This window comes from Acartia tonsa, chromosome 9 (assembly GCF_053477335.1).
Source record: "Acartia tonsa isolate MP-2025a chromosome 9, ASM5347733v1, whole genome shotgun sequence".
Taxonomy (NCBI): domain Eukaryota; kingdom Metazoa; phylum Arthropoda; class Copepoda; order Calanoida; family Acartiidae; genus Acartia; species Acartia tonsa.
Window position 1 is genome coordinate 12,433,682 of NC_137268.1, and position 20,632 is coordinate 12,454,313.

General features: G+C 32.7%; 1 protein-coding gene across 1 annotated transcript in view; it reads right to left on the bottom strand.

Moving 5' to 3' along the window:
* LOC145328231 (uncharacterized protein ZK1073.1-like) overlaps positions 1 to 20,149 on the bottom strand; it is a 38,934-nt gene extending 18,785 nt beyond the window's left edge. Inside the window, exons 1-10 of the mRNA XM_080171839.1 lie at positions 20,122 to 20,149; positions 19,051 to 19,109; positions 17,840 to 17,920; positions 17,130 to 17,160; positions 16,682 to 16,743; positions 10,016 to 10,051; positions 9,084 to 9,178; positions 8,205 to 8,272; positions 1,965 to 2,048; positions 930 to 973 (exon numbers count right to left, since the gene is read on the bottom strand). Of these exons, the coding sequence (XP_080027965.1) occupies positions 930 to 973; positions 1,965 to 2,048; positions 8,205 to 8,272; positions 9,084 to 9,178; positions 10,016 to 10,051; positions 16,682 to 16,743; positions 17,130 to 17,160; positions 17,840 to 17,920; positions 19,051 to 19,109; positions 20,122 to 20,140 (579 nt within the window). The 5' untranslated portion in view covers positions 20,141 to 20,149. The remainder of the gene's footprint in view (positions 1 to 929; positions 974 to 1,964; positions 2,049 to 8,204; positions 8,273 to 9,083; positions 9,179 to 10,015; positions 10,052 to 16,681; positions 16,744 to 17,129; positions 17,161 to 17,839; positions 17,921 to 19,050; positions 19,110 to 20,121) is intronic.
* Between the last annotated feature and the right edge of the window lie 483 nt (positions 20,150 to 20,632).

Below are 20,632 nucleotides of genomic sequence, written 5' to 3' on the forward strand. Positions count from 1 at the left end.
TTGGACAAGTTCTTCACTAAGTTTTTTTTTTACCAATTTCTTTAACTCACCTTATAAGAATATAAAATAAACCTCGGAACAAATGGGCTATTAAAGTAGTAATAAAAGTAAGCTTCCTTATTCTACATATAATAAAGAGAACATTTGTTTTCGAAAACTTTTTAAAAATTTAATTAAAAGAGATTTTTGTATAAAAAAGAATGGAATGAATAAATTGAGTTATGAAGCAGATATTAACCTAATATTAAATTTTACTGAGGTGGATTCTTAAAAAACTTTTTGGCTCACTGCCTCACTAAAATCAATGAGGTTCGCTAAAAATTAGACGGTGATAATTTTGCCTCACTGCGAACCTCACTGATTTTAATGAACAAGTGGGCCAAAAAACTTTTATAAGAATCCACCTCCGGGTGATACAGAGTAAAATCACCCAGAATTTCACCCGCTTATTTTAAGCAGCTACCGAGAAAATAAAATTTCCCTTTTAAGTGTTACGGACGTAAAGACAGGCAAAGTTAATAATAGATTAGCTTCGCCACTAAATCAGAAGAGTGAGAGAAAACGTAAACACATATAAATTCTATAGAACAATTTAAAGGCAAAGGAGAACGTCAAAAAGATATACTAATTTGCAAGGACGTCCAAATGTAGGGGGGGGGGGGGGAAGGAAGTAAAGGGGCGATTACACTTCCCCCCCCCCCTACTTAAAAAAATTTTAAGTTTGAATTTTTACTCCAGCCCCCAAAAAATAAATAGCTTGGACGTCCTTGCCTATATAATATAATAATATATAATTTCTCCCCCCCAAATGTATTTGAATTTTTAATTTTTACTCCCCCCAACCCCCAAATGAAGGAGCTTGGACGCCCTTGCTGACTTGCACATATATTTGTAAAGTAGCTTCACTACAAAAAAATTGTATCTCTTACCTTATCCTTTGCTTTCTCCACTTGGTAGCCAAACTTATGGAACACTGAAAATAAATCATATTTCAAATCAAATGGCCAATTAAAATGGGGTCTTGGTATCAATTGATAAAAGTAACAGGATGGTTGTCTGTGTGTGTCTGTATCTTAAGATCTAGCTAACCACTTGACCGATATGGTTGTCCTTTGCAATGAAGATTCTTTAAGATTCAAAGGTTAATAATTTTCCTATCCCTTCACCTCTATCAAGAGCCCCTAGAGGCTGTCAGTGCATCCATATTATGCCAATTGCAGTTTATAAGATTTTCTGGATTTAAATGAATGTTCTATTTTATTAATATGAGCTTTGATTTACATGAATGATGTTGTCATTTATTTTATACACTCATTAGAGAGGGAGGGGACATTGGGCTGTAAATTAAGATATCACCCAAAGTTTTATAACTAATTTTAAAAGCAGTAGGCTTGAATATTTTTATTACATAATGATTGTTTCGTTCAAACAAGCAGCGTCAAAACTTTTCCATTATCAATTTTAAATGTGGAATTGGTAATTTTGTTTATCATTAATTTGATATCCATAATGTTATCCCTTAAGATCTCTGAAATTAAAACATGACCAAACCATCTAGAAAATTCTAGATAGTATAATTCCCCCGCTGACCTCAGCTAATTTATAGATTTCCCAATAGAATATCAACTTATTAATCCACTCAATACATGGAAACCAATATCTATGTATGTATGTATGCATGCATGTAATATTTAAACTAGCGGCTGCGCCCCAAAACCATTCCAAGACTTAAGTTAAGTAAAAAGAAGCCTAAAACCATCCCAGCGATACATACATCGAACATACCTTTCTACTTGATCCTTGATCCTTTGCAACAGACACTTATAGTACAGACATCTTGTTACTTTCATAAAACGATTCATGTGAAAGTAGTGTTAGGATTTTCAATTTCCTTTGAAAAATAAGAGAGGAGGGTTTTCTGTGCTCGACAGGGGACCTTTGGGGTAAATTGTATTGTAGCATACCCAGATATTGTTCAGCAGTAGGATTATGTCCAACACTATCCAGCTTCCAGTTTATTATCTGGTCCCTCACATGTTCAACCATACCTGAAATAATCGATATTTTATTACTTGGATATTGCACCAAGATTTCATGTACTCTGATAAAGTAATATTAAGCAGTTGGCGAAAATAACGATGTATACTCTTTACTCCATTCCCTCCCCTCTTACCAATAAATGAGGTCCATATTAGCAACCTAAATTGAAGACAAATTTTTCCCTGTCAATAATTCCACGAAAATCCTATATACATTAAAAAAACTCTTCTTAGTGGCCACAGGAGCCATCCAAAATATTGAAATGCCATTTATATTTAACTAGCGAGTACGCCCCTAGAGGCCTCTAAGGTAAATTGTTGTGGGTGGCGGGGGAACCACTACTCATTTTATTAATTTTAGTTTTTAAAATATTTTTTTTGTTGTAGGCTATTTTATCTGCTCCGATTTTTCTTGGGAGAATAGTTACAAATCTTCCCAGGAACTAAGAGAAGCTACATTTCAGAGAAGAACTATATCGGTTCAGTGGTAAAAGATATCCTTCGGTACAAAGACTCACACAATTCTGTTACTTTTATATAAGGATAGATATAATGTAAAGTAAATCAGTTAGAAACACAAGGTACAGTTTTTTATATTTTTTCTAGCTTGATATAATCCTATTCTATATCCCAGACAATCATTTGATTATCATCACACAATTTTAGTAGCGAAGCTACTCTATAACTCGAAATAACCGTTCATCTGTCTGTAAAAAACTGTACATGGCTGCTATTCAAAATAGACGGCTGAATTTCTTTGTGAAGGTTCCATATACTGGTGAGCATCTAGTGTGTAATTTACTTAGTTGATCGATCATACAGTTTGTGATGGACCATTTTATGCTCTATAAATTATTTTATCCGTTCGTCCATCCGTTTTACACCCCTTTAATTTTGGCAAAAGTAGATACCCCCCTTTCTGCGCGTTTCTGGTTTAATATTATTGTTTTTCTGTACACACACACACTTATATATATTTTCTTTACGTAAGCAGTTTTCTTCCAAAATTGTCTTTTGTTTTATTTAGAAACAATTATTCTTTTAGAGTTACATCTACTCTATAACTCGCAGCATTAGAGCATTATGGGAGGTGTCGGGTTCGAATCTGGTCTACATTGCGTCAAAAAAAGATACGTTTATGATAGTACTCACTTTTGCTATGTCTAGCATGCGATGCCATAATACAAGTAGGGGAAATGCCTGGGTATGTAAACAGTAGCAATAGGTCGTTTAAACAAGGGGTTGGTTGATGTTGAATGTTATTTAGTTGTCCTAGAAATGTGTATTCCAAACATAAGATGTTTTGGATAATTACAGATGTAAAAATATCAACATGTATTAAATGGACATATGTATATTCCGGTAACAATAGTAGATATGCTAAATTGGATCTTATTGTTACAGGAATCTCCAAGCCAAGTTTATGATCGATAGGACAATTCTCATATGCCTTAATTAACAATAAGAGCTATTAATTAACTTTACATGGTATTCAGGATTCAATACTTGTTATTTTCCTGGAATTTTTTTTCTTAACTTTTTCCCATACATGAATATTACCTGATGTTTAAGATTATTAAAAGCGAAGCTTTTCTAAAATTTTGGGTCGTCCGTCCGTCCGTACGTCTTAGATGGATAGCTTTTTCATTAATTTAGGCATGTTATAATTGTCCTATCGATTTCAAATTTTGTATGGTGATTCCTGTAGTAGTTAGGTATGATTCAAAAAGCGTAGCAACTCTATAATCATTACCAATATGTCCGTACGTCCATTTTAAACATGTTGATTTTTTACATTTTTAACAACTAATTTTTATGTGATCTAATTATTCAATTGTTCTGATTTTTGGTATACTGATTCCTAGGACAACAGAGTACAATATTATAAGCAAAGCAACTCTATAATCAAGTCCTAAAAATGTAAGTATGTCCATAAACATTATCCTGTATCAAGAAGTTTTTCAACAAATTTACTCACAATTTTGATTTGACTCTTATTCATTTATATTTTGATTTTTCAGTTTTGACACTATACAAGTGTTAATGTCCGTTTGTCCTACCGTTTCAGGGCTTCGCTTTTATGGATGTTGTCATCCTTGTTTTTCCTTCGTTTTTCCTAAAACAACAAGGATAAAACATCCACAAAAGCGGAGCTCAAAAATCAGACGATAGGACAAACAAATTTAAAAGTTTAAACAAAATTGATATAAATTGTCGCATAATTGCTTAAGGAATCCTGTTTTCGGACACACTTAATACCATTTTTAGGAATTAATTACAGATATACTTTACTTTCAACATTGTACCTTGTTGTCCAAGGAGTAATTATTCAAAAAAATAGATGAATAGGATAATGATATCATAAAAAATAGTTGTCAAAACGATCAGCGGTAAGGGGGATATTATTAACACCCTCCTAAAATAACAATATCCTTCCCCTATCTTTACAACCATAAGACTTCACATCTCTCTGTTGTATCCATGTGCACGCCACTGTTGTTTAAAATATTCTATATTTGATATTGTTTGTTTGTCTGATTATCAATTTTTAAGCTTCGCTTCAATGTAAGTTGTTATCATATTTATATTGTCTGTTTTTATAGATAAAACAATAATCTTTTTATAATCATTGTATACGTGATATTTTAATGTATCACTTTTTACATCACAAATACGTGATTGAAGTAAACTTTTAGGGGTTTTTAAAGGCGAAGCTTTCTATAATTATGTAAGAAGGATTCTTAGGGCTACATGGTTTCCGGTTATAAGCAAAGCATCTCATAATAAAGACATAAAATGGGCTATACTCAAAAAACGCCTATCTCAGAAAACGCCTATCTCAAAAAACGCCCATCTCAGAAAACGCCTATCTCAAAAAACGCCCATCTCAGAAAACGCCTATCTCAAAAAACGCCTTTTTCATAAAATGCCTACTACATTTTTAAAAAATAAAGCCTAATTTATAACTACTATTCAATAGAATAATAAAATACTAGTCATTAATAATCTCTTATCTAATACACAAATAAACAGTTACCAAATTAACCAGTCACTAAACTATGTACAAAGATGGATAAAATGGTAAACTAAAGAGTAGCTTCTATATTAAGAGAATAGGGATACATTTAATAAATGGAAAATGGGGGATGGGAGAAAATTATTGGAGGGAGAACTAATTAGAGGAAAGGGTTTAATTATTGAAGCTTATTCAAAAGTACAAATTTTCTAATCTGATAAAAATAAGAAAGAATAAAAAGTGCCTAAGTAATGTACAAGAGTGACATTATACTTCAGGGATAGATATTTCAATAAGAAGATTTATAATGTACATATTGCACAATATTCACAATACCTTCTGAGACTTACATGTTTCACTACAAGATAATTTTTAAAATTGTAGTAGGCATTTTATGGAAAAGGCGTTTTTTGAGATAGGCGTTTTTTGAGATAGGCGTTTTCTGAGATGGGCGTTTTTTGAGATAGGCGTTTTCTGAGATAGGCGTTTTTTGAGATGACTCATAAAATGTAAGTATGTACGTACTTTAACAGAATCATCTACATATATAAGCATATTTGATGTAATTTACATAAAATTTTGTATAAATTGATAGTCTGCTTATGTATATTCAGTACTGACACTGATAATGTTCGTTTGTCCCACTGTCTAAGTTTTGAGCTTCGCGTTCATAGATGTCATTCTTTTACAATGAATAGAAATATAATTAGTTTAAGTGGAAATCAAAGCCCCCAAAACAAATGTATTTACTTTTAAACCAACAAACAAACTTTACAATAGGACAAAACTTGAAGATGGATGCCCCACATAATAATTTTAATAATTTGTGCTTTTTTTGGAATTGTACACAAACAAGTTTGAAATTTAAGGAAATGATGTCAACATCCATTAAGTCATATATTCAAACATTAAGAAATGTAAAGTAACAAATGCATTTAATAATTAAGATTATTGTAGTTTAAACGCCTTAGATTAAAGTAATTCTTTTCTACAGCTAGGGGTGCTTTACTATCTGCCGGTAATGGATAGTTCTTTATCGTTCATTTAGGCATGTCAGAATTTTCTTATGTTTATAAGATTTTCATGATGATTCCTTTAACAAATAGGTACCTATTAATGTAAAGTGCTAGAGGAGAGAGAACATTAACAGTAAATTATACTGGTACAAAAAATTGTATAGCCATGTTATCATATTCGTGGGCTCAAAAAGGTTTATTTAAATTTTATCTAAACTCTAACTAGCATTGACTAATCTCCACCAAAAATTTTAATCTGCAAAAGGATTTTTCTGTTTATCCTAAATGGGTCCATTATCTTATTCTTGAGATCCATGATTAAAGAGAGTGGTAGGTTTCTGGTAGAATCCGTAAAGATGTGTGTTTTAAGGCTTAAAAATAGTAGTAGAACGATAATATTCACTAAATAGGTGTATTTCTTATTGAAAAGAACTATAGACAAAATTCTTTTTTTTAAAGTTAACATAAATTTTATCGTTCACTACTGTTTTTTACTTATAACACATAACCTTTACGGATTTTACCAGAAACATACCCCTCTCTTTGTGAAAAAGGAAATAGAATTTGAAAAGAATTGTAAATTGAGAAGAAATTAAGTAAAACTAAATAATTAATTAACTTAAAGTTCTTCTTAAATGGTAAAGTAAAATTAGAAAAATGAGAATTAACCAAGTAGAAGCTAAATTTAATTTACAATATAACTAAAGAATTCTATATATTACCGGTGGTTACACCTCTAGCTTTAATGGGCTTTGCTCCTGAACATGACTCTATATGTTTGTTTACTATTTAGGATAAACTATTAATGTTGCAAAGACACCTCTTACAAAAGAGTATCCAGTATACAACTTACCTAGTCCGCCAGTCTGTCACTCATGAAGAAAAAGATTTAATAAGTAAAGGTTTCGTGATTTCTATTTTGTATTCCTCCATCTCATTTTTTATTACAACTGAACACCTGCACTTATGTAAGTGGCAACCCTTGTTAATGGATATGTTCGAAAACTACCGATTTGTGTTCTTTATGTTGCTATGCAGGGCTCTGCAGCTGAGCTTCAGCCTCCTGAAAGCCTCAAGGAAATTAACCAAGCTATAACACTTTTAAAAATAGCTTAAACTGACCCTAATATAGAAATCTCTTTTCAAACTAAAATTCAAAGTATCCAAACGGTTTAAATTTAAGGCTTCATCGCGGCTGCCAATTCCTGCTTCTTATTCTTGTTGATTATGAATGAGACGCTGGAGAAAGTTTGAAAGTATAATGATAAAATATTAAAGCAAACAATCAACTTCTAAGAATACAACATTCATCCATATCTAGTGTTTAAACAATCTAACAAAATGCAACCTATAACGATATCACCATCAAGAACGTCCAAGCTTTTTTAAAGGTGGGGTTACAAAGATTAAATTTTTTTGGGTGGGAGGGAAAAAATAACTCTTTGATAGCAAAATCTTTATCTTAGAAGTTCTAACTGTACATGGTAATGAATTACGCCTAATTTGGGTCTAGGCATTTCCCCTACTTTAATTATTTTTTTCGCGCACCTGACATAGCAGCATTAGGAACCATCTCTCAACTTGACCTGATACATTACGTGTTATGCTACTTTCCTGATTTCTCAATTTTATTTTGGTGGTTTTTAAAATATACTGTCTAACTAAATTAAAAGATGAAACAGAATTTTTCTCACAAATTAAAAATATTTAAAAGATAGTGTCTATCCAAATAATTTTTAGATCAGAAAAAATGCAACTTTTGAATAGCTTAATTATGCTTTAAAAATCACTAAAATGTCAGTCGTCTATCTTAATCAGTAGCCAAGACAATCATACATTTCCATATATAGACCAAGTAAACTATATACTTAAAGCTCATTTGTAATCTTTATTCTTAAAAAAAAGTTCAGCCTTCTTTCTTGAATTGCAGCTGAGAAATTCAAGTTTCCTCCATACCTTTTCTAATGGAAGGAAAACGGAGTTACAAACAGACAGACATTTCGATTTATATGTATTATGTATACATTATACATTTTAGTTTTGCTACTAGAAATGAGCCGTGTGACGTCAATACATCCATCTCTTTTTAAGGGGTTTCCTTTCCCACTTCTCCTCTCATCTCTCATAACTTACCAGCAGTTGTAGATGTTGGATGAATAAGTATAGTTCCAAGGACTCGGCTTGGGTGCTTCATACCAAATCTAGAAATATTCAATTATTTAACAAACAAAGTTTTAGTCCAAAAAATATTTGTTGAAATGTTTGTGCACAACAAGTACTAAGAGTTTTCAGACCCAACTAATTAAAAAACGTTTTTCAAAAACCTTGGATACAAGTGTAATAGCCAGTCCTGCCAGTCCAATTTGCCTAAATGTAGAATGACTTGGATATGATGTTAGACCTTGCCCCCACCCCAAGTCCCAGGGTGTATTTAATCTCAAGTTTGTACAGTGTAGACTAACCTGGCAATGATGTTTGAACCAGCGCCTACCCCAAGTCCCAGGGTGTATTTAATCTCAAGTTTGTACAGTATACACTAATCTGGCAATGATGTTAGAATCAGCCCCCATTTAAATCCCAGGGTGTATTTAATCTCAAGTTTGTACAATGTACACTAATCTGGCAATGATGTTAGAATCAGCCCCCATTTAAATCCCAGGGTGTATTTAATCTCAAGTTTGTACAATGTACACTAATCTGGCAATGATGTTAGAATCAGCCCCCATTTAAATCCCAGGGTGTATTTAATCTCAAGTTTGTACAGTGTACACTAACCTGGCAATGATGTTGGAACCAGCACCTACCCCAAGTCCGAGGGTGTATTTAATCTCAAGTTTGTACAGTATACACTAACCTGGCAATGATGTTCGAACCAGCCCCTACCCTAAGTCCCAGGGTGTATTTAATCTCAAGTTTATACAGTGTACACTAACCTGGCAATGATATTTGAACCACCCCCTACCCAAAGTCCCAGGGTGTATTTAATCTCAAGTTTGTACAGTATACACTAACCTGGCAATGATGTTTGAACCAGCCCCTACCCCAAGTCCGAGGGTGTATTTAATCTCAAGTTTGTCCAGCACACAAACAAGACTTTCTCCAAGAGCCTAAATGCAAAATTAAGTAAGGCCTACACCAACAACGAAATTAATTCTGAAAAAAATCACGAAACCTGTGCGTGATTTTCAGTTATAGTAAGGGGGGGGGGGGGAAGGCAACACATAGTAGAATTGACGACCTTTTTATTTATTTCGCTTGTTGGCTATACCTTATACATGGGTTCGACCCTGAAGAACAAGGAATTCCAACTCCCTAGTATATTTTCTTTTATTCAGAAAAAATCTAAGTCTTAAGCTTCAGACGCATAAACATTCTACTTAGATTTAAACTTTGAATTGTGTATTTCCATATTATGACGAAAAAGGACATTTATTAATATTGAGCCAAGAGCTCTCCCGGTCCTTTTGTGGTGTTATTTGAGTACTTCATATAAAATAATAGCCCTTTAAACTCACAAGGATCACGTGTCCTTACGTCCCTTATACATTGATTAAGTTTAAGCAAAAGTGCCATCGAACAACAAGCCATCCACCTTTTATTTAAAATTATATTGAAAATTAAGATGGATGGGTGTGGTTCTTTGCTAAACCCATGTGGAAACCTAATCTGTGGGTCTTTTCTGTATCTAATCTATAATACAAAGTAGAACGATGTTTGTTTGTCTGTCTGTTTGTTTGTCTGTCTGTCTGTCTGTCTGTCTGTCTGTTTGTTTGTAGCGAAGGATCTCGCTAACCGCTGAACCGATCGAGTTCTCCTTAACAGAATAGCTTCTCATAGGTCCCGGGAAGGTTTATAACTATTTTCTAACTACGAACGTAGCTTTTCTGTGCTTGACACGGAACTTTTAGGGAAACCACCTAAATTACTAAAAGATTTAAAGTCACCTGCATTGTTGGAAATCTTGCTTCTGGGTTCAAATCCTAGAAAAAAAATTAATTTAGTTTCTAGAACTTTTATTTGTATTTAAAATTGATTTTTTCAACATAATTAGGTCAATTTATTTTCACCAAATAAATATATTAATTGTACTTTTAAAATTCAAATTAGTATCTTTAAGACTCTTAAACCAGCTCATTAAAATTTAATACCATATACATTTTATAAAGATTTTAAACTATCAAAAGATTTAAACCAAAAGAGAATAAAATTCTATAGCAAAATAAGTACAAAAAGTTTACAAAGTATTTGAAAGTTAGAATTTAATAAGTAGAAAAATTCTAAATTTCTTGACAACTTTGAATTTTGCAAAAATCTAAAGGGATAAGACAATGGCCGATAAATTGATATACATTCCCAATGATAATACACAATTATCCCTTCTGTAGATTAAAATTAGAGGTTGAAACGTTTTAACACTCAAGCCAATGAACTAACCAATCAAAATTCACTAAAGTCCCCAAAGTTCTTAAGCCAAGGAATAAGAAAACGGTATTATAAAACTTTGGGGGCCTAGTGTAAAAACAGCCCACTGTCCCCCCCCCCCTCTCTCTCTCTCTCTCTGGAATTTAGTTATTTTATTTTCTGTATTTTCTTTTCTTTTAGGATTATAGTAAGCTCACTGAGTATACTTGAGAATTATAAAGGATAAGATTATACTACAGAAATATTATTTTCACAAATTTAAATATTTTAACATAAAAAAGAAGATTGTAAAATTTAGATTTTTGTAAAAGAAGACTTTATTCCGCTTTTTTTTAGCGTTCTGTAAGTTGCCTAAAGATTTGTGGACAGTAAATTAGTGGCTTGAAACTAAACTTTTCGTCTGACGATTGACCCTTTAATAGTGTTATGAATGGACGGACTGACAGTAAGATAGAGGGACATAGTTTGTTGTAGATTAGATGATAATTGAAGAATCTAAAAAGATTCATAAGCATATTGCATTCAGCCTCCCAAATTAATAGTTATTCTCATTTTTTCTTGAAATTTTATTTCACCCGGTTCATACAGTGCAGTGCAGTGCAATACCAACAGACTGACCCATGAAGTAAGTTATATAAAAATACTTGTAGACCATGAGATCCTTAATTAAACATATGATCCGTCTGTATCTGTAAGCAGCAGAGCTTATATTATATTTCCCAGTATATCTTCAAAGCTGATTAATAACCATGGATTAGAACCGGTTCTGATGCTTATTAAAAATCATGTATAGCATCGTATTACAGGTAATTTTTCACAAATATTAAATTTTAAAATCATAGAGTAAACAAAAGTTTTGTTAGCCTGGGCCTTCAGCCCCTCGGAACTAACAAAACTGTTTTAATCTTATCATTTTTCATTTTGATATCCGCAGAAAGTTGTCTGTAATAAGATGCGATAAATAACTCTGTTATTATGTATATGTATATTACAGAAGAATTAAGTAATAAGTTAGCTTAGTCTGAAAACTATTGTAAAAAAACAATGAATTGCGAAATTTGATGTGAGACAAAAAATAAGAGTATTGTATTTCTCTCTTTGTTATCTACATTATATCCAGGGATCTGAAGGGATAAGACAATGGACTAAAATTGATATACATCTCCAATGGTTATAAACAAAATTGAAAATTACCCTTTCTGTAGATTTAAAATATTGATTAAAGGGTTTAGACACTTAAAATTTGGAAACAACCAATCAAAATTCAATAAAAATACCAAAAGAGTCAACGAATAAGATAAAGTAATTAAAACTTTGGGTACCTGCGTAATTTACAGCCAGCTGCCCCCTCTCTCCCTGAAGTCTATCTATTAACTTACTATATCCTTCATAAAAAAGTAACAGGACGTTTGTCTATCTATATGTTGACTATGCTCTTGAAAGCGTTTGTTGTTAAATAATATCAGAGAAGCTCCATTAAAAATATACATTTTTTTCTGGGGGGGGGGGGGGGGGGGGTTGATACTGCAAAGTAGGAGAGACCACTATTTTGTCAAAAAAGAAATTAGAGTGTATATCAAATTTCTTTCCTTTGTTACAGAGAATTTCTATAAACACAGTTTTTTAAGCAACCCTTTTACCAATATATCAAAGAAAACACTTCCCAACTAAATTTCAAACAAAGGATAGCTGTATTAATCAATGTAGCTCATACATCCAAATACTTCAAGACCACTATTTTGGTGGCCCCTAGGGCCATACAAAGAACAAGTAAATTAATTATGACTTCAATTTCCTTCTTAGTAGCAAAGCTACTCCATAGTTCACTTAGTCAGTCCGTATCAATCTTGGCGAAATGTGATTTTCTCGTCTGCTATTTAAGACAGGCTTCTTATTTAATTTGGATAAGTACTCCATACAGAAGAGCATCTTGTATACTACTTACATGGTCTGTCGGTCTGACCGTCATGCTAAAAAGGACATAAATAATTATTTGTAATGTTTCGTGATTTTCTTTAGTTTAATAAATAAAATTGTCTCTCTTTTTTAAGACCATGAACATCTGTCCTTTAACTCATTTCGTCTGTTTGTCTATAAATATAGGTGTATAACTTGGATCCCCCTGTCAAAAATCTTTTTTGTATGCTAGCCAAGTGCTTCCTTCTCTTTTGTTGCGACTTGGCTGTGTTAATATTCCCGAGGCTATCAGTTGATTTTCAAAGACCCAATTGAAAGTCAGCACTGGGTCCTCGGAGTGGGGACATACAATTATATATCCTTACCCTTCTATTGTTTTACTTTAATGCTTTGCTACCTATTAATGTTATCATCCTTGTTCAGGTTCTTATCTAAATTACATATCTATCAAATTAATCTAATTTAAGAGAGAATTAAAGTTTTTTTTATCAAATTGTGATAAGAAAAATCCTGGATAAAAACTTCGTTTTAATAAGTAGATAACTATTTTTTCTTGATTTTCTCGGGCCAGACATTTGGAAAATTGCTTTAGGTAGTGTTTCTACATTCAAGTTAAATTATTTCAACCTTATAAATATAATAGGTGCCTTCAATTAACGCCCTTTGTGCACTGAAAGCTAGGGTTGGGCCGGATAGTTTTTTGGCCGGATACCGGATACCGGATATCCGGCTGATTTCAAATGCCGGATATCCGGCATCCGGCCGGATATCCGGCAAATATCCGGCTATCCGGCCAAATTACCGGATATCCGGCCGGATAACCGGCCAAATTACTACATATTAAAGTATCAAAAAAGGATATAGTCCCTTTCGTAGCAACGCACCTTAAGGGGCGATTCGTTGTATTTTAAAAATTGCTTTTAATAGGTTATTTTAGGTTAGGTTAGGTTTTATTTGGTTAGGTGATTGCCCCGCAGGGTTAGGCAATTGGCCCTGCAAGGTTAGAGTCCCCTGCGAGGGGCTAGAAATAGGAGGAAAGCTATTGTGAAAATACGAATAATCGCTCCTTAAGGGGCGTTGCCACGAAAGGGACTATACCCGCAAAAAAAATTTCTTCATATACTGGTGTTTTATATTATACTAGCGGCTGCGTCCCTAGTATCTAGGGATATTAGAAAGGACATGAAAGTGCAGAAAAATAATTTAAAACCTTACAACAACTTTTTTATAAAAATTAAACGGACTAAAACCACCCTGGGACCTAAAAAGGAGAACCATATCGAACCATATCGGTTCATCAGTAAGCGAGATCCTTCGCTACAGACAAAAAAAGCTTACTACTTTATATAATAGGATAAAATTGGAGGATGGGCGGGGAGGTGGCGTTAAATGCCTGTCCCCCCCCCCCCCCCTCTGTTTTTTTCTATCCCATTTTCTGTGTATAAAAGGTCTACAACTGAGTGACTTTCGAAATATGGGTATGAAACATAACTAAGAGTTGAAAATTTTTAACACCTCCTTCCTGGCGGGCACAGGATGCCAGCAAATCTGGTAAGGTCATTCAGGTAAAAAGTAAAAATATTTTTTTACATAAACAAAGCATTTCTTGTTATCTAATACTAAAATATCCTATAGTCGTACATCCTCATATGTAATATAGATGTTCAAGTCGATTTCAGGTTCCAGGTATAATCCTGCAAGTTCTGAACCTCCAGGTCTTCAGAAATCTTTAAACGGTTTCTGTGACCGCAACTTTTTACTTGAAGATTTCAAATTTTAAACTTAAGCTTTTTTATATATCTTCATAACTTATTACAATTTCATAAAATCCGTTGCCGTTTACCTGCCAACCGTCGGTTTGCGGCTGGCAGCTGCTAAGCACTGCTGCCACCGCCAAAATTTATGTTTTGAGATTTCATAAACATATTCAGAAAAAAATTTTCTTCTAGCTTCAATAATAAGAAAATTACAGCCATTTAAGATTTAAAAAACAGAGATTTTTGTTGTAAAATATAAAAGATTATATTGCCGGATATCCGGCCGGATAGTTTCAATATCCGGTATCCGGCCGGATATTGAAAATGGCCGGATATCCGGCCCAACCCTACTGAAAGCCCTATCCCATTTATTCTTGAAATATATTGAAAATTATGGGGGGATGCGTAGTTTTTCCTAACCCTGAGGGGCTACCTATATAACCTAACTTGAACTACAGTAATAAACAAACAATTGAAAAACTAACCTCCCCTTATTAAAAGCGAAGCTTTTCTATAATTAGGGTCGGTCCGTCCGTACGTACGTCCGTAACGGATAGATTTTTTTTGTTAGTTTAGGCATGTTAGAAGTGTCGTATAAATTTCAAATTTTGCAAGGTGATTCCTTTAATAGTTAGGTACGATTTAGAAAGCGTAGCAACTCTATAATCATCACCAAAATGTCCGTACGTCCATTTTAAACATGTTTGATTTTTTTTACTTTTTTAACAACAAAATTTTATGTGATCTAATCATCCGATTGATCTGATTTTTGGTATATTGATTTCTGGGACAACAAAGTATAATGTAATAAGAGAAGCAACTCTATAATCAAGTCCTAAAAATGTAAGTATGTCCATAAACATTATCCTGAATCAAGCAGTTTTTCAACAGATTTACTTACAATTTTGCTTTGACTCTTATACATTTATATTATGATTATTCAGTTCTGACACTATACAAGTGTTAATGTCCGTTTGTCCTACTGTTTCAGTGCTTCGCTTTTATGGATGTTGTCATCCTTGTTTTTAATATCTTTAACTAAAAGGGAATGTGAAAGTTGCAAGCCAGAAAGTTGATGACGATAAACAAAATGACTCGTTCTATAGATTAAAACTATTAGTTAAAAAGTTGGTATACTACTTGTTTACAACCAACTAATCATATTTTAAGTACCAAAAATTTTTGACCAACGAATAAGATAGCGTGGATATATAATAATTTTGGTACTAGTATAATTATCAGTCCAATGTCCCCCTTCCCTGAAAACTACATAAATATCTTGCTATAAATTCTTCAAAAAAACTCATGTATTTTAGAAGCACTACCTCAGCCAAAGTTTAATTCCATCCAGATTTATTTATCTTCAACTACGAAGGTTGAATACAGTTATCTATATTAATTATATTTCTCTTTTATTTATTACTAGTTGATTCGCCCCAAGCCTCTAGGGAAGGACAAAGGAGGAAAATAAATAGCCTAAAACCTCCCAAAAACATCCATAAAGCGTCCCTTAAAAATACACTTTGTTCGGACCAGTAGTTTCCAAGATTTTTAGCTGCAAACAAAAATGTATTTTACTCGGCTGTTGCCAGAGATAGATGGCTGATTTTTTGTGTGTGAATATTTCTTAAACTGATGAGCTCAACTCCCTAACTCAACAGGTCAGTTGGTCTGTCTATTGTATTCCAGAAAATTTTAAATTAACATTTGTAAAATGTGTTTTAATAAATTGTTATAATAGCTGATTTACAAATGTCATTCCCATATAAACAACCCCTTAAATAGTGGATGTAAATATTCATTTATTTCCCGGCCTTAGGTAACCATTTATTTCCCCGAGGTAGTCATTTTTAGAAGATTTACAAATTTTTTTGGAAGATTTTTTAATTTTTATTAATTATTAAAAGAAACTTGATATCAGGGATAAAAATGATCATAGCCGGGAAATAAATGAAAATTAAAAACCAAAATTAAACCACATTTTAGCATAAAAAAATGAGTTTTTTGTTTAAATGAGAATGATATTCCTGTCCAGTTTTTTGTTTAGGAATGAATATTTCTTACCCTCGTGAATAAATGATGACCTATCGGTCCATCATTTATTCCCTCGGGAAAGAATTATTCATTCCTAAACAAAAAACTGGACAGGAATACCCCATTTCCACTGACCAATTGATAGAACTTTAAAACAAAATATTTTTTTATTACAAGAAATAACTAAAATCTATCCAGTTTACAAAGAATGGATTTCTATTCAGGGAGAGAGGAAACATTTGACTGTAAATTACTCTGGTACCAAAAGTTTTATAACCACGTTATCTTATTCGATGTCTCAAAATCTATGGTTACTTTTATTGAATTTTGATTGGTTAGTTTGTGACTGAAAACTAGTAGTTCCTAAACTATAAATACAAGCAACAATTTAAATCTACAGGGGTATATTATTCATTTTAATTGAGTATTTACATCAATTTATCGTTCATTGTCTTATCCCTCAAGATCCCTGATTTTTACCTGAGCTCCAGGTTCCTGTCCAGGGATAGATACATGGAGGAAGACAGACCTGCTGGTAATACCTGATACAAATAACAATTAGAAAGAGCTGTCCCCAAAGTTTATAATAGCGTGTTCTTATTCGTTGGCTCAAAAATTTTGGGGAGTTCTATTGAATTTCGATAGGTTGTTTTGTTAAGCTTTATGTCTAAACATTTCAAATTCTAATAGTAATCTACAAATGGGGTAATTTTGTGTATTATCATTGTGGATGCACATAAACCATCCCCCCTATTTTTGATGAAATTTTAAACTAGTTGGGGTAGTTATTTTTTCTTATTCTAAATCCATTTATAGTTGTCACCATTCCTTGCGGGTTCTAAGCGTGTATGAAGTCATTTGAGTTTTACACTAAAATTATCTATTTTTCTATACAAAAAGCCATTTTTTTACAATTGATTAAAGTTACCTTGCATTGAAACATGCTTTGTAAACTCAACCTAAAAAAATACATTAAGCATTATTTGTTTTTATCCTTTAGATTGAAAACATTTCAGATTTCAAATTTGAATTATTTAATAAATTAGTATTTATGGCTTTGTCCCAAGAGAGAGGGAGGGATTTAAAATCCCCGCGTATTCTATTTTTATTTGAAAAGAAAAGTTTTCACACTTTTACTTTACTTTTCCAAACAAATGTTAATCAACTAAAATGATTTTTCCTCCAATTACAAGTTATAAAGTTAAACTTTTAATGCAAAAGTTTATTTTTCTAATGCAATTACATTTCCTGAATTGACAAAGTTTTTTTTCCTAGGTCATAAAAGGGAATGTTTGGAAATCATACGATATATTAGAAATGGATATAGGGTATGCGTAGATATATTGGCAGGGCAAAATTTGTCATAAATTTAGCCTGCTAATAAGGACTTCATTTATCGGTCAGTTTGTTCATCTAGTAGGAGGGTAGGGGATAGGATAAAGGTTTTATTAGGAAAAAATCATGTATAGCATATTACAGACAATTTTTATAATCATATAACCAACACCAGTTTTGCCGTGACTTCGACCCCTCATAGCTAACAAACATGGTTTTAATCTTATGAAATTTCATTTTAATATCCGTGGGAAGCTGCCTATAATACGATGCGATAGATAATAGTATTATTTAAATACTTACAATAGCCGTATGGTTGCTTCCAATATCATGAACAGTTAGGAAAGTACATCGCTCCTGCTTTTTAGCCATCTCCAAATCACCCTAAATGAGATAAAAGTTTTCGCTTTTTTACAATTTGGTTGCTTCCCTATTTCCATACATATGCATTAGGAAGAATTGTACTATCGATTTAAAACCTTGCATTTGATAAGACAGCAACTCTATAAACATTCTATACCAACAACATAATTTTTATTATAAAAAATTATCCAATTTTGAAATAGAGATTACTCGGTCGATAAGGCACAGTATGTTAAGCATCTCTATAACAAGATCTTAGCAGGGAAGTATGTCGTTACAAATTAAGTATCGTTTTTTTTAGGGCATATTTAACCTTATAAACAAAATTTTTCAGTTTCTTGTGCTTACTCTAACAGCCCATATTGAGCACACATCCCCTCCCATTAATACCATTATTAAAAGAAAATTTAATAAGGGGGGTTATTTTTCTTTCTTTACGCCTAACTTCTTTTTCGGAACCCTAACCATACGTAACTATCAAGTACAAAAAATAACCTAACCTAACCTTGCCTAAAGTAAAACACTATCATACGAAAAACTACCTTCCCACTACGCTAATTTGTTTCTGTCCATTTATCTGATTTATTGAGTTTCCTTTTTATGTTTTTTAATTGTTATGAAACATGTATGATAAAAGTTTGCCTAGCAATAGCATAAAAAACAATATTTATTTAATATGAGTTTTATTGAACATTTATTTGGCATATATTTTCTTTATTCTTTATCAACAAACGTCTGTTTTTTTATCTGTTGTTTTATTTATAGTGCTCTATTTATTTATTTAGTATACGTTCAGAAAATACAATATGAGTCTTATAAACGTTGATTCTATTTACATTTTAACAAGGATGACGGTATACAGAAAAGCGAATATCTTCAATAAATCAATAATGACTCAGCGTAGGGTGATTTCCCTTTGGTACTCTCCCCCAAAATAGTTATAAACCTTCCAGGGGCCCATAAGAAGCATTACCTATGATCGGTCCAATTGGATAGAGAGATCCTTCGGTACACATAGACATTCCTTTTAGTCTTTTTTTAGTTAAATCAAACGTTACAAATGAAGCTCCAAGGGACAACAGCATTAAAAATTGAACTTGAACCGAAAGAAAACCCAATTATTGGGAAGCTTTGCTATCAAAATACATTACCTGGACAAAAACCTGGATTTCGCCACAGGCATCTGTTTTCACAACATGAAGGGTCAAATCTAAAAAGATAACTTCGCATCAGGGCTCGGCAGATGCGCGTCAGAAGCATTTAAACCTCTTGGAAATTAACAATCTTAAAAATCATCCGAAAGTCTGAACCTGGCCCAAAAGAAGCAATCCCCCTTTTAAATAAAAATTCGCAGCATCCTAACAGGTTTTAACTTAAAGATTTAGTCTTGACCGTCGCGCGGCGGCCGAGCCTTGCTTCCCGTTACTACAATTTTTGGTGCTTTTACACAAAGTGCCTGTTGATCATAGATAACAACCACCCATTTTTTAAAGAAAATAAAAAAATATTGGGGGGGGGGGGGGTGTAGTTTTTATTCTATGTCTTTGTAAGGTTTCTTAGTGATTATTTTTTTTTGTTTCCTACAAAAACACAAATAAAAAATATGTTAAAAGTTTTTGATGTATTAGAAAATTGAAAATTGCAAATTAAACGTATTTAAAATGCGTGTATTTTATTTCTGAAAATCCGCCAAATTTTATGGATTTTCATTTGTATTCCTTTTCATCTATTCTGTGCAAAACCTTTTAGACTGATTACTTTGCAAGTGTTCTTACAAAGCAACTAAAGAAATCTAACAGCGAGGAATTTCTGCAAAAAGCAACATTTGGGAAGGGGGGGGGGGGGTAATTTTTTTCTAGGGGCGATTCCTCTTGGGAGGGGGGTGGTACCCTCCCCCAAAATAGTTCTAAACCTTCCCAGGACCTATGAGAAACTACCCTGTAAAGGGGAACCCGATCGGTTCAGCGGTTAGCGAGATCCTTCGGTACTTTTACTTTATTAAAATATATTCCTTTATTATTTGTTTGTATAATTTATTGAGTTTCGTTTTATAAAAGTTATTTTTGTGTAATTATAAAATCACCACTAAGGAAACGAATTGGGTTTTTCAATTTCCTAAAAATAAATCAACCCAAACGAATCAATTCAAATATTTATTCCGGTTAAAAAGATTTATAATTTTTTTTGACAATTTTTAAGACGTAAATTTTGATTTGATTTACCTTTATCCTCAGAAGACATTTTTGGATTCTGAAATAAAACGTAACTTAGAAATTCAGAACAAAAGGGGGACTATATAATTCGAAATGTCCGTCTGAATCGTGTTTTTTTTCCGGCTCCTCTAAAGATAGACGGCTAAAACTTCTTGTCAACATTCCTTTAATTATAGAGCATAATTAAGTATGAAACATTCATGGCGGTCAGACTTCTTTTTAGCAACTTCTGGCCCATTTTACTTTTTAAACTATTTTTTTTTCGGCTCCTATAAATGATAGACGGCTAAAACTTCTTGTCAATATTCCTTTAATTAAAGAGCATAATTAAGTATAAAACATTCATGGCGGTCAGACTGCTTTAGCCGATTTTACTTTTTACAACTAATTTTTTCCGGCTCCTATAAATGCTAGACGGCTAAAACTTCTTGTCAATATTCCTTTAATTATAGAGCATAATTAAGTATAAAACATTCATGGCGGTCAGACTACTTTTTAGCAACTTCTGGCCGATTTTACT